At 54.6% G+C, this 13,146-nt stretch overlaps 1 protein-coding gene and 1 long non-coding RNA gene across 3 annotated transcripts in view; one reads left to right on the top strand and one right to left on the bottom strand.

Annotated features, from left to right (window-relative positions):
* Positions 1–789: 789 nt before the first annotated feature.
* The window catches only part of LOC136105291 (uncharacterized), a 78,193-nt gene continuing 65,836 nt past the window's right edge, over positions 790–13,146 (top strand). For both annotated transcript variants that reach the window (XR_010651845.2, XR_011740571.1), the window contains exon 1: positions 790–998. This is a non-coding gene — a long non-coding RNA (uncharacterized lncRNA). The remainder of the gene's footprint in view (positions 999–13,146) is intronic.
* GPR171 (G protein-coupled receptor 171) lies at positions 10,354–13,126 on the bottom strand. The gene is made up of 2 exons (XM_065845062.2): positions 12,974–13,126; positions 10,354–11,773 (listed from the first exon to the last, which is right to left on the bottom strand). Exon 2 carries the CDS (start codon positions 11,725–11,727, stop codon positions 10,753–10,755), a length of 975 nt encoding a protein of 324 aa, XP_065701134.1. The 5' UTR covers positions 11,728–11,773; positions 12,974–13,126; the 3' UTR covers positions 10,354–10,752.

The following is a 13,146-nucleotide window of genomic DNA, read 5'->3' as shown; positions in this document are numbered from 1 at the left end:
GGGCAGGAGCTGCTGGCGCCGGCTCGGCCGTGCCCGCGGTGGCACAGGAGCTGCTGGCACCGGCTCGGCCGTGTCCGCGGTGGCACAGGGATGTAGCACAAGGAGAGGATTTGGCACAAGTAACAGGTAGGAAGGGGCTGCCCGGCTGCTGCCCCCGCTCCTCTGCACCGCCCCGGGGGCGGCCCCGCTGCGGTCCGGTGCGGGGGGAGGGCGGGGGTCGGGGCCGTGCCCGCGGGCGGGGGCTCGGGCGGCACCTGGCGCGGGTGTGCCGGGCCGTGCCGGGCCGCACCGTCCCCGCGGCAGCCGCCCGCCCCCGGCAGAGCGGGGCGAGGCTGAGCCGGGTGCCGCTCCGTGCCGCTCGGAGCCCATCCAGCGCCCCCCGCCCCGGCGAACATGAGCGACCGTGGCTCCTCAGCCGTGAGCACAGACCGCTCAAGCTCTACCCGCAGGACCCGCGCCAGGAGGTGGGACCGGCAGCGGCACCGGGGCCCGGCCGCCCGCCCCCCGCCCTCGGCGGCCGCCGCCCTCGTCTCCGGCCCGGCACCTCCCCCGAAACTTTAGAGCGGCGCCGGGCGGTCGCGGGGCCGCCCGCTAAGTGGCATTTTCTGCGGCGAGGCGGGGGCGGGTCTGCTCAGCACCCGGGCTGGCCCCGCGGGGCCGCCGACAGTGCGGGGCACAGCCACCGGCTGCAGGGATACCCCTGCCTGTGCGGGTACACCAGGCTGTGCGGGGGCTCCCCTGCCTGTGCGGGTACACCAGGCTGTGTGGGGGCTCCCCTGGTTGTTGGGGGTACCCCTGCCTGTGCGGGTACACCAGGCTGTGCGGGGGCTCCCCTGGCTGTGGGGGGTACCCCTGCCTGTGCGAGTACACCAGGCTGTGCGGGGCACTGGCTGCCCAGAGGGTGAGAGGTGGCACCAGCTGGGGCGAGCGTGGGCCTGCTGAGCTGCCCACCCGTGTTCTGACATGACCACAGGGACTCGTGCATGGAGGAATGGAAGGTATTGAGGGTCGAGAGGTGTATCTGAAATCACAGGGGCGAGGTGAGTGGGGCTGTAGCTCGTACTCCTGTGCCAGGCTGCGAGCATCCTGCTCCCCAGTTCCACAGCCGAGCCCACGGGACTTGCTGTAAGTGGATGCCGGGCTCAGGCAGGTGCTGTGACATGGCTGGCACGTCCAGCAAAGCCACAGGGCCGGTTGTAGTCTCTCCTGGCCAGGCCTCCTGCTCTCGCTTCTGGGCCACGGGTGCTCCAGAGGTGGGTGGCAGGAGCCTCTGGCTGGGTTTTGTGACTGGGATGTCCCCAGCAATGTTAACGGTGTCTCCAGCCACGCGTGCGGGGTTGTGACTTGTACACAAAGCTGTACACCAGATATACACCTCTCGGGTGCTTCGTCTGGTCCTCTCCTGTTCTGCTGTTCCTGGCTGTCTTCTGTCCCAGTGAATTTGTCACTCGCAGGCTGGAGTCCCCCCTGCGCTGGTGGGATCGCAGAGTCCCAGCACGGCTGAGGTTGGCAGGGACCTCGTCAGACCACGTCACCCCCTCGGGCAGGGTCAGCTCCAGCAGGGTCCCCAGCACCGTGTCCAGTGGGACGTTTCACCTCTCGCCCGTGGCTGGGCGGCTGTTTCGGTGGGGCCGCCCTGCGGTGGCAGAGCGCTGTGCCGTGCCGCCGGCGTCCCGCTGCGGGAGCCCCGTGGGCCGAGGACGTGATGCGGGACGGTATCTGCATCCCTCCTGCTGCCGAGGGCGAGTCGGGAAGTTGGAGTCCATCTGACTCCCAGCGTTCTGCGGGTTTTCCCTCCCGGGGACGGATCTGCCGTGGGAACGTCGGCGTTTGTCTCCGTGGGGGCTGCTGGGCTGTCTCGTGTGCTCCGGCAGCTTCACAGCTGCTCCAGCAGCTGCACGGCTGCTTGTTCTGCTCTTCCTCTGCTCCTTGGGCTGTGTCTGTTTCTCTGCTCCCGTTTCTCCCCATTTCTCGTGCCCCCAGGCGGGCGCGGAGCACGGCCAGGATACACACAGGCGTTCCCAGCAGCGTTTCCCCAGGCAAGGGCTTTGCTAAACTGCTGCTTTGCAATCCGAAGCTGCACTGGGGGAGCTTCCCATCGAGTAATCCAGCAGTCTCAAACATGCACGTGTCTAAGATGGACCAGGTTCCGTGGGTTTAGATGATGTTTCAGACCCGGCCCTAGGTCACGAGGCGTTCTGCTGGGCAGGTGCTCCGGGTGGAACGGCTGTTCTGCAGCCTGCCACTGCAAATCTTCAGCAGAAATCCTTCACATTTTACAATTTTTGGGTTTTTTTTGTGCAGTGTAGTTGATGTGTCACCTATGGATAATGTCAAACTCTGAGTTTCCTTGGGAGGTGTTTGGGGAAGATGGAATAGCCAGCTTTAACATTACCCTGTTGAAGCAGAACTTTGAAGTGGAAAATATTAGTGAATCCATCATAGCTGCTTTCATTAATGTTGTGAAACCTTTTATGCAAAACGGCTTGTTCTTTGAATGCACGTGGGTTTTGTTCACGACTGTGTTCTCAGCGATCGATGGGCATAATTCAAGACCCTCTGCTGCACCAGAATACTGCATGATAGCCGCCCACCGGTGTTTTAGTGACTGCGTTAGACAGCAGAAAGCAGTGTTTTGTACGTCAGGTGTCCAACACCAGGGTGCCGCCTCCTGCCATCCCCGTGTAAAGGTCGTATCCCAAAGAACCGTTGTTGAATCCTCCTGGTGTGAAGGTCTCACAGCCAGCGCAAATGTGTTATTAATACCACAATTAATACAGTGAGGATGATGCTACCTTGTGAGTATGACCACGCACACAGTGGGTGATTCAAAGGACCTTTGATTTCTAATTCTGCTTCACTGACTTGTGTAGTTTCTCAGTAGACTCAGCTGGGTATGATGATTTGAAATGCTGTGGCATAAAGCAGTGCACTCATTTGAAATGGCATTGCATAGAAAACTACTGACCTTACTTACAGCCACAGGTATTTTCCATGCAACGTTTCTTTGACTCAGAACATCTGTAGCGCACAGCTCCAGAATGGTCGTCAGTGTGGTGGTTATTGTGGAGTATCCCAGTCAACAGTTTGTGTTGGTACCACACAGTTTTAAATGAGAGCAAAACTGTGCTGCCCTCATCCAGACTTGGAACACCTGCGGTTCCTCTCAGCCCCTCTGGAAGGTCCCTCTGGCTGCTGCAGTCAGTGTGTGCAGCAGTGAAGTCCTCAGGACAGCAGCCAGAGGACGCAACAGCAGCTTCTCCTCTGTGAGGTCACCTGTCGCCTTCCTGTGGCCAAGAGCCATTTGACTCTCACCTCCCTTTTCATCTGCCCGTGTTTAATTATCTGCCACAATCTTTCACAGGTACAGCTAAGGAAGGGAACTGAGAAAGGACGTTTGGTTTGGTTTAGAATGGTTGGTGAGACTTTCACTTGTGAGTCTCCTGTGTTGAAATGCAGCCGAGCGGTGGGGAACACCCGGTGAGTGGACCTTCCCACAGCATCTCCTGGCCAGCGCGGCGGGACGTGGGGGAGAAGGAGCGCGCTTGATTTCCGAGGGGTGGTGCTGACTTCTGAGATCACCAGCAGAATCCTGAAACCTCATGGATATTTGTGCACTTGAATGGCTTGTGAAGCTTAGGTCTCTGAACTCATGTTTAGGTCTTGCTTCTCATGCTGTCTTTGAAGTCCAACTGAAATCTTATGATGCCAAGAGATGTTTTTCATTTTAGAGTGAAAAAGTCCTGGTTTTGAACTTGGTTCTCACGAACAGGGCTTGTTACTAATGCAGAGAGTTAGTATTTGTCTTTCTGAGATCACTGTGCTGGAAATGACACAAGCAAACAAACAAGGACAGCCCCGCTGTGTCTGTGGGAAAGGAGCTCTGCTGGTGCCTTCCTGGTCACTCAGCTACGGTTTGAACGGTTCGACACTGCCTGAGGGACCCGAATCTGGGCGTGCTGGGAGGTGCGAGGGGCACGAGAGACAAGAGGAGGAAAATCAACCACATTCACGCCGCTCGGCACGGGTGCCTGGCGCTGGACTGCCGCCTTTCCCAGTCTGCGGCTCTGGGATGGGCTGTGCGTTGGCAGCACAGTCCCCGCTGCCCGGGGATGCGCTGACTGCAGCCGTCGAGGCCATTGTTCGTGCTGCGGGGACTTGATACAGCTTTCAAACACCTTTGTTATTTTCAGTCAAAAGCAAAACCAAGCGTGTAATGTTTGGACACTTCAGGTTCGCGTTCCCGAGCTGCTGCAGCGCCCGGTGTGTGGGAGCGGCTCTGGTGATGCCAACCTGCCCAGCCAGAGCCTGCGGCAGAGGGGTCACTTACCTGCACCCAGACCAACCTTTGGTAGCTGCTGCACGTTCCTGAGAACCCAACTCACTGGTCTGAGACACTTAAAAGATTTTTCCCCTCTTCCCTCCACCCGGTGTCATTCAGTATCTCTTGCCCGGTGCAGCCTATCGACAGAAAACTTCACTGTGTGATGTGTGTGCACGTCCAGCGGCCCTGGTTGTGTGCTGTTGGGTTTGGTGGTTTTGAGGAGGACGATCAGGATGAATTTGAAGCAGGAACGTCCTTGCTGACTGTGAAGGAAGGATTCTCTTTCTGAGGGGCGTGCTTGATGCGAGCCCTTTCTCATGGAAGTGTAGGTCCCACTGACCTCGGGCAGAGGAGAAAAGTCACCTCTGCTTCGTTTACAGGTCGGTCTTATGTGTAAGCGTTCGGAGATGGCAGTGCAGGCAGGAGCAAGGGTGCTCAGCAGGGCCAGCTCAGTAACACACAAGGAAGATGCACTTCCAAAATGTGGGTGGTCAGTGGAAACAGATTGGATGAGCACTCATGATAGGACCATACCATATCTCATTGCTGTTCTGTACGTACGGCTTTTCTAAAGGTGTGTACAGATGTCTGTGTTAAGTCAGAAATAAGTTGAGCTTTTGGGGAGTTTTTTGACCGAGGTCGTACAATAGAGACCCCTTTAGAGGTTAGGGGCTTTGGTTTTGTTTTTAATGTGTCAGTGGGGTGCAAGTGATGGTCTGGAAACAGACAGAGGTTTGGAAGAATTAACGTGAGGAAAGTGTAACTCGTGTGGTTAGGTGCGTTAGAGGCTCTGTCTGATACGCTTTTCCTGTTTGTCTTGCTCATAGAGCACATCGCCCTTTTCCGTGTTTGTGAAGCAGCATCATGATAAAGGAAAATTTTGATTTGAGCCCCAGCAGTGTGAAAACTTGAGACTTCCCTCTTCGCCTTCCAGATTGTATTTCATTTGAAACACTATGAATGAAGCAAACGAGTGCGTCTGTCGGTACCAAGGAGCAAACCCCAGCTTTGGTGTTGATCCGCAGGCCTGGCTGCTGCAGGCGGTTTGCTCGGAGCAGCCCGTGGCTGCGTGGGCGCGGTGTTGTTCTCACGATGCCGCGGTGACGCTGCGCGGGTGGCCCATGAGCCGCGGGAGCTCCGGGGAAGCACAGCCCGTGGCCGAGCTCCCGGAGAAGGGGCGAGCTGGAATGGAAGCAGAAGTGAGTTAGTTCTGCTTCTAGAACAGTGTCAGCAGAATGCAGATGTTTCTAAGGAGACATCACTTTACTCATTACCCAACACGTAAGCTCAGTGGCATTTGGAGCATTGGGGACTTTTGTAATCAATTCACAGTTTTAAAATTCTAGATACATTTGAAATGAAAAAAACCTTCTATTCAGAGTAAGAAATTGCAGCCTGACTCAGATGGTCTGCACTAGCTGATCTGCGTCTGTTTGAGGTGGTGCGCTTCTGCCCTAAGACAGGGTTGTCACCGTCACTGGAGTCCCTGAGCGGGTGCGGAGTGGGTCTGCAGGAGCACGCGCTGAGCAGCCTGGCTGCAGCTCTGCAGCGCAGCATCGCTCTGGAGCTCTGCACCGCAGCACCGCTCTGCACCGCAGCCTGGCTGCAGCTCTGGAGCTCTGCACCGCAGCCTGGCTGCAGCTCTGGAGCTCTGCACCACAGCCTGGCTGCAGCTCTGCAGCGCAGCACCGCTCTGGAGCTCTGCAGCGCAGCACCGCTCTGGAGCTCTGCAGCGCAGCGTTGCTGCTGCCTGACCCGCAGCCGCGCAGCCCACAGGCAGCTCCCACCCACTGCTGCTCCGCTCAGGCGGCTGTTTTTCCTAGAAAAAGGGTCCCCAGGGCACTGTGTGACGTCTGCTGGGCCCGGGTGTGGGGCAGACGGGTGAGCGCACGTGGGCGCAAACACAGGTTTCACTTTCCAAAGCGTCTCTGTTTGTCCGCTCCCACCACCAACCCAGGGCGCTCACTGGGTTGTTTCTGCCTCACACCAAAATCCACGCAGAGCAGAGGTGTTTGCCCTGGTTATTATTATATTTAGTGTCATTTACACAAACAAGAGGAGTTACCTGTTGTGTTCATGTTGGTCCTGGAAGTTCTTTATCTTAAATTTTAGCTTTTATATGAAACAGTGTCATTGCAGATGATGGTGCATGTCTCACATATTCCTGTTCAATAAGCAATCCAAAGTGATTAAACAAAACATCTCAGAAATAACCCAGTGAGGTACTGGGGAAAAGCCGTTGTTCTAGAGCAGGTCTGGGTTCTAGGAAGAGCCAGGGAACCATCACACCAATGTTTGCAGGTGCAGACTGGGGGAGCATCCCGTGCATTCGTGTGCAGACGCGGTTTTTATTTGTTCTCTGCGCAGGGAAACGGGGAACCTGAGGTCCCAGGTGAAGAGCAATCTCTGTCTTCAGCCTCCCTGGCAGGTTCCAGTCCTTGAGACACACGAGCTCCCTCGTCGTGTGACTATTAGCTGGTTCATGTCCCAGAGCGGGTCAGAAACAGCGGCTCTGCTGTCTGGCTGCTGAAGTTGCTGTTTCTCTGTATTGGGTGTTCTAGAGTTTCTCGGATCACCTGCTGCATGTTCACAAGCACGGGTATTTTGAAATCTCTCGCCTTGTTATAGGATCTCTCTGTGATTTTTATTTCTTTTCACAAAAGGGAAGTTGGCAGAAGCTCTGTTTATTTCTGGTTAAGCCGTAGGAGATTTGGGGCAGTTACTTGCACTCTGTGCATATTTGACATCAAACACTTGTCTCTTTTTGACACGTTCACATTGGAAGTGACTGAATTGGAAATGACGCACAAGTGCTGGGGTCGAAAGCTGTGAGCTGACACATGGGAGGAACGAGAAAGGATCTTTGTTCATCGGACTTTCCTCTATCAAATGTCGTGGTCTAATAAAGCTGCCTGATGTTGTAGCTCATGTTTCTGGTATCTTAAACACTTCTACTTAGGGTGTTTTTTTTTCTTGGTGCCTTTAAAGGGGATTTTGAGTGGTTTGAGACACCGTACTAAAAACTCTCAACACCCGAAAAAGGAGAAACTTCTTAAAACTTTGTTACAGACTCTGAGGTATGGGCAGCACTTCATTTTCGTGCCAACAGTGACGTTGGCTTTACCAAACCATCCCAGCTATGTGTGTTATTTAGTCGTGTTTGCGGTGCCGTTGTGCGCTGGGTCGCCGTGCGAGGGGCGCGGGAGCAGCTGCGGCTGCCTGGCTCGCGCTGTTCTGGGGCGTTGGGGAGCGCTGTTCTGGGGCGTTGGGGAGCGCTGTTCTGGGGGGTTGGGGAGCGCTGGACGCGTTTCGTGGCGCTGTGTGTTTTGCGGGGCCTGGGTCTGTCCCCAGCCGTGGCCGGGTGTCCGGAGGAGGGCAGGGCCCTGCTCGGCCGCTCTCCGGCGCTGCCCGCCCGGCTCGCACGCCCGCCGTGGAGACACGGGTGACAGCACGGGATGTGCTGTGTTTCTCAGGCTTTGCTTGGGCACTGGTAAATAACACACATTTATTTTAATAAACTTTTTCCTGATGTGTGTGAGCATGTTTAATAGATACAGCGCACCACACTGTCAAGCTTTCATAAATATTGCTGTTCCATCTTGGACGCCTGGTGTGTGGACATCTGGAGTCGTTTGAACGCGTTTTAAAAGGTTTTCTGTTATGAATACAAATGTCCTGTAGATAAGACAGTAGCATTTACTGCAGTAATATAATCTGGGAGGAAAGGCCAGCTGTTGGTGGTCCGTTGCAATCCAAAGCTTCAGCTTCAGTTTCTCTGTGCACAGGGAATGTCCTTGTCCCCTGGCAGGGACCGGAGGTCCCCGCGCGGCACGGCCAAACCTGGCGGCTCGTGCGCAGTCCGGTGCCTCCAGCTCCTCCAGCAGAGCAGCTCGTGGCGTGTTCTGGAACCAGTGCAGGTTTAGATTCCACACTGCGGACCACGTTTGTGCCCGCGTGATGAGCTGCAGCCTGTTCTGCTGCACGGTCCGTGGGAGCCTGTGGGCAGCTGGAGCGTCCTCTTGTATTTCTTTTTCAATTATTTGTATATCTCTCATGCCAGTCTCATGCCAAATTTGCCCTGGAATGCAGAGGGTTTCTGCAAGTTGCCTTTCATGGTACAGCAAAGTAGGAAATAAAACCTGTGAAGGTGCGAGAGTCGCTTCCTCTTCTGGAGGTGTCTCTGGAGCAGAACTGCTGGCAGGGATATACTGTGAAGTTTTGCTCCCCCGCTTGGCCACTGCCCTTTTCTGTGTGTAGATTTAGGCTTGAGAAATATTTTGTGAATCAAGGCTTACCATCAAGACTTAAAAGTCAGTATTTGAAAACCCCTTTCCATCACTACTTTTTCTAAATGTTTAGATAGGTGGAATGCTTGGGTTCACTGTGCTTGGTGAAACGGGTTTTCAGTGAAACGTGACTGATGTTTGTTTTCTCTCTCTGGCAGTTGTTAGGATCGTAGCATAACGGAACGTATGGGCATTGAGTCAGGAACCACTGGTGGTTTTGATGATGTAGACAAGAGTGACTCGAAGGCAGATTTTAGTTCAATTTCCAGTAGGTCTAACTTTAGATTTCTGCATGCCTCTGCCCGTGTCCCCCCGTGACCGGCAGCTCCTCGCTGCTGCCCTGTGCAGCCTGTGGCCCGGCCCCTCCGTCCCTCCCGTGCCCCGTGCTGTCCTCGCGCTCCCGGTCCCTCCGTCCCTCCCGTGCCCCGCACTGTTCTTGCACTCCTGGTCCCTCCGTCCCTCTTGTGTCCCTGTGCTGTCCTCGCACAGTCCCGGTCCCTCTGTCCCTCCCGTACCTCGTGCTGTCCTCACGCTCCCGGTCCCTCCATCCCTCCCATGTCCCCGTGCTGTCCTCGCACTCCCGGGCCCTCCGTCCCTCCCGTGTCCCGCACTGTCCTTGCACTCCCGGTCCCTCCGTCCCTCCCGTGTCCCGCACTGTCCTTGCACTCCCGGTCCCTCCGTCCCTCCCGTGTCCCGCACTGTCCTTGCACTCCCGGTCCCTCCGTCCCTCCCGTGTCCCGCACTGTCCTTGCACTCCCGGTCCCTCCGTCCCTCCCGTGTCCCGCACTGTCCTTGCATTTCTGGTCCCTCCGTCCCTCCCATGCCCCAGGCTGTCCTTTCATTCCTGGTCCCTCTGTCCCTCCTGTGTCCCCACGCTGTCCTCGCACTCCCGGTCCCTCCCCGCACTCTCAGGGCACTGCTGCTTTTGTCTGGGGGCTCATGGGCACCAGAGAGCCCGCGAGTAACGTCCCCAACCCTGAGCACTTGTTCAGGTGGCTCTTTGTGTTCTACTGGGCTGGAGAAAGGGCCCGAATACTGAGCAAGGCTTGGGTGAGAACGTTTCTGCTCAGTTATTTGTTTCTGTTCTTTTAAAGGATGATAACTTTTAAACAGTCTTATCAACACAGGGAGTGTCATGTGAGAAAATGATGTGTTAACCACAGTTTTCTTTGGTTACGTTTTTAACTCCTCAGTTTTGGGTTCCGATTCATTGCAGGTGCGTTGTTACGAGAACACCGAGTGGGCTGTTTCTCTTCAGGACAGTTTTGAATGTTGCTTAAAGCTCCATTGGTATTTTGTCCATTTGAAGGACTAGAGAAGTCTGATGCGATTAGGTTTAGTTCCGGAAGTGTTTGACTCACAGCCGGAGCCAACCGAGGTAGCTGCATTTTGCCCATGCAAACAGACTTAAAATTTGGTTTATTGATTATTCTACATACGCATTATTTTTTAAAGTAATTGTAAATGATAATATTAATAGAATTGATTGCTGTTTTATAAATTCTTGTAGATAAAACCAGCAGAGAGAACACACTGGATATTTGTGCTTATTCTTTAGCTTAATTTAAAATTTCGTGGAATTGTCTGTGGTACCGTTAGCGTTTCTCGTGTTCGCTGAGGCAGCGCAGGGAAAGGCAATGGAACTTGGCAAGGGCAAGAATTTATTTATAAAGACTGCAGGTGTAATGTAAGCAGATACAATAATTTCTAATCAGTGCAGCTTAAAATCACGTTCTGGGGTAATTAATGCCCTCTAAAATGCTGTTGCGTTAATGGTATCTGTCAAAAGTTCGCAGCTTATGAACTGCTATTAAATAATCTCTTCACCTGATTGCACCAAGTCATTTAATACAGTGAGTACACAATATTTAACTTAGAAAGGCGAGTTGCGGTGGTTCCCATAGACACGGCTGGGGTGGCTTTGCGGGCGCAGGCTGTGACGGCGCCGTGTCCTGCAGCGCCGCTGCTCCGCGCGGGGCCACCGCGGCGTGAGCCGGGCCTGGAGGCGTCACGGCACGTTCTGCGGGTCCAGCCTGCGCCGTGAGGTGTCCCAGGCCGTGGGTTTGTTGGGGTTTCTCGTGCGTGGGCAGGCGATGCCGTTGGCCGCGGCAAGCTCGCACACCCTTCCAACAGGCTCTGGAGTCAGCACATTGCGTCCTGCTCCCCGCTCTGCCGCACCCCCGCGGCCGTGGCAGCCTTCTCCTCCGGGGGTGCCGCAAACGCCTCGGTGAATTTCAGCCGGAAGGATCTGGAGAGGTGGTAGTAGAGGATGGGGTCGAAGCAGAGGCTGGACACGGCGAACAGCAGCGTGCACTCTTTGGCTATGAAGAGGGCGCGCTTCAGCGGGCAGCTGGCGATGGCGTCGCTCTGGCTGAGCGTGTAGGGGATGCGCACCACGTGGTAGGGCACGAAGCACAGCACGTACCCCGCGCTCACCAGCAGGATGCTGAGCAGGGCTTTCCTCGCGCTGCCGTAGCTCTCGCTGTCCTTGTTACGATAGAGCTGTCGGACAACCAGGAAATTGGAGATCAGTATCACAGCTGAAAAGTTCAGGAATATCGCTGTGCATATGAAATTGGTTAACACGTGCCAGTCCCTTCCGAATTTCGATTTGAAATCGATGCATCCTGTCCCGGGTCTTTCTTCGATGGTTTTTATCGGGATCGCCATGTTGGGCACCGTGATGAGGAGAACCATCGTCCACACGACTGCAGACAACATCTTGGCGAAGCCAGGCTCCTGGATGCGGTAAATCTTACAACTGTGCATTAGCTGAAGGCAACGATCCATGCTCACAAACCCCAAAAATATAATCGATAAGTACATGTTCAGGTAGATGAAACAGGCTGTGACCTGACAGTGGAATATCCTCAGTTTCCAGGATGCGACTCCTAGGTCAACAACGATCTTCACTGGCAGCGCCAAAGTCAACAAAAAGTCCGCTGTTAAGAGGTTAATTAAGTAGATGCTCATAGGCTTCTGGTTCTGATCTTTTTGCGTGAATGCCCACAGCGCAAAACAACTTCCAATAAATCCCATGAGAAAAACCAAGTAGTAGAAGTAGGTGAAAGGTTCCATCTGCTCCCAGACGAGGCACTGCGAGGCATTGCTGGGCATGGCGAGCTTCTCGTGCGGGCGGTTTTGCTGCCAGGAGATCAGGGACCTACAGAAAGAGCCAAGGAGCCATCAGGGACGCTGGCCGAGCACAGCAGGTGTGCTCGCAGAGGTGTGTTGGGGTGGTTTCGGGGAAAAACACAATTGGGAAGAAGTGTTTGTCTCTCTCCTTGTGCTGCTTCACAGGTACCCAAGAGAGCTTTGCTCTTGTGTCAGGAAAGTTTGGAGATGTATTAGGACTGGTTCTAGAAAGCATGTGGACTTCAGAGCAGCTTTCCCATGAGCACAGTCCTTCTGGGTGTGTGCTTGGTTCAAAACCCCCTCCAACCAACCAAACCACCAAAGAAAAAGGGTTGAATTTCTTCAAGATTAAGCATCTGGTTGACAATGGTCGTACTAGGACTTCATAACTTTTGAACAACTGAAGCTATTCCATAAAGAAGAGTAATATTTGTAGTGGCTTGTTCTATAAAAACGTGTTAAAACGCAGATAGATCAGATGAGCAAACAGTTGTAGTCAGTCCTACTTGAACAGAGGAGAAATTAACCTCACGTTTTTCTGAAGCCTTTAGGAAAACGCACGTTCTGAAAGAAGCTGCTATTAAATATGGTTGCTGACTCCCCTTTTACACTTCACTAAGAGATCACAGGGGAGAAAGAAGGAAAGTGTTGATCTTACTTGAATTACACGTGCTGCTCGTGCCCGACAGGGCCCTGTGCCGGCTCGCTGTGCTGGCGCACTGCTGCACTGGGCGCTGCGGGGAAGGAGGCATCAAAACCAGTACATCTACGTCTGGAATAGCGTTGGGCTGCAACAGCTTTCTATTTTATCCTATTGTTCCTAATTTTAATATATAATATGAGAGAACTGCATTCGCACACCTGTTTTCTGCTCTAAGACGTGTATCCAGATGTGCAGAATTTGTAAACCAAAGTGACTGAGGATCCTCCGGTGATTTAAAAGAGGAGAGAAGCGGTTTGTTCTCGATTGGCTTTCAGGGTGCTCTGTCACGGAAGGCAGTTGCTAAGCCTGGGTCTGTGCTGGGCCGAGGAGCTGCCGGGGTGGGAGTCCCGGCAAACCCAGCCCTGAAATACGGCTGAACCGGAGCCGCCGAGGGTCACCCGTTGGGGTTAGAGCTCAGCCGGTGAGAACGCTTGGGCCTGGCTTTCCCTGTGCTCGGCACAGCCCGCGTTCAGGCTCTATTTTCACGTACTCTAGACGGGCTGGAATGAAGACCAAGGCACGTACCTGTCTCAGCGTCCCGGGGCTTCTCCGAGCATCGCCCTGCGAGGGTTCGGCGTGGCTGGGCGGCTGCTCCGCAGCCCGGGAGCGCAGCCTCTTCCTCTGCCGCAGCGGCTGCTGTTCAACGCCTCTGTGGTTTTTAACTGTGCCGACTGACGCAGTTCAGACCGGCGTTCAAA

This window comes from Patagioenas fasciata, chromosome 9 (assembly GCF_037038585.1).
Source record: "Patagioenas fasciata isolate bPatFas1 chromosome 9, bPatFas1.hap1, whole genome shotgun sequence".
In the NCBI taxonomy this organism is placed as follows: Eukaryota; Metazoa; Chordata; class Aves; order Columbiformes; family Columbidae; genus Patagioenas; species Patagioenas fasciata.
Note: the sequence above shows the minus strand (reverse complement) of the source record. Positions and strands in the feature narration are given on the sequence as shown.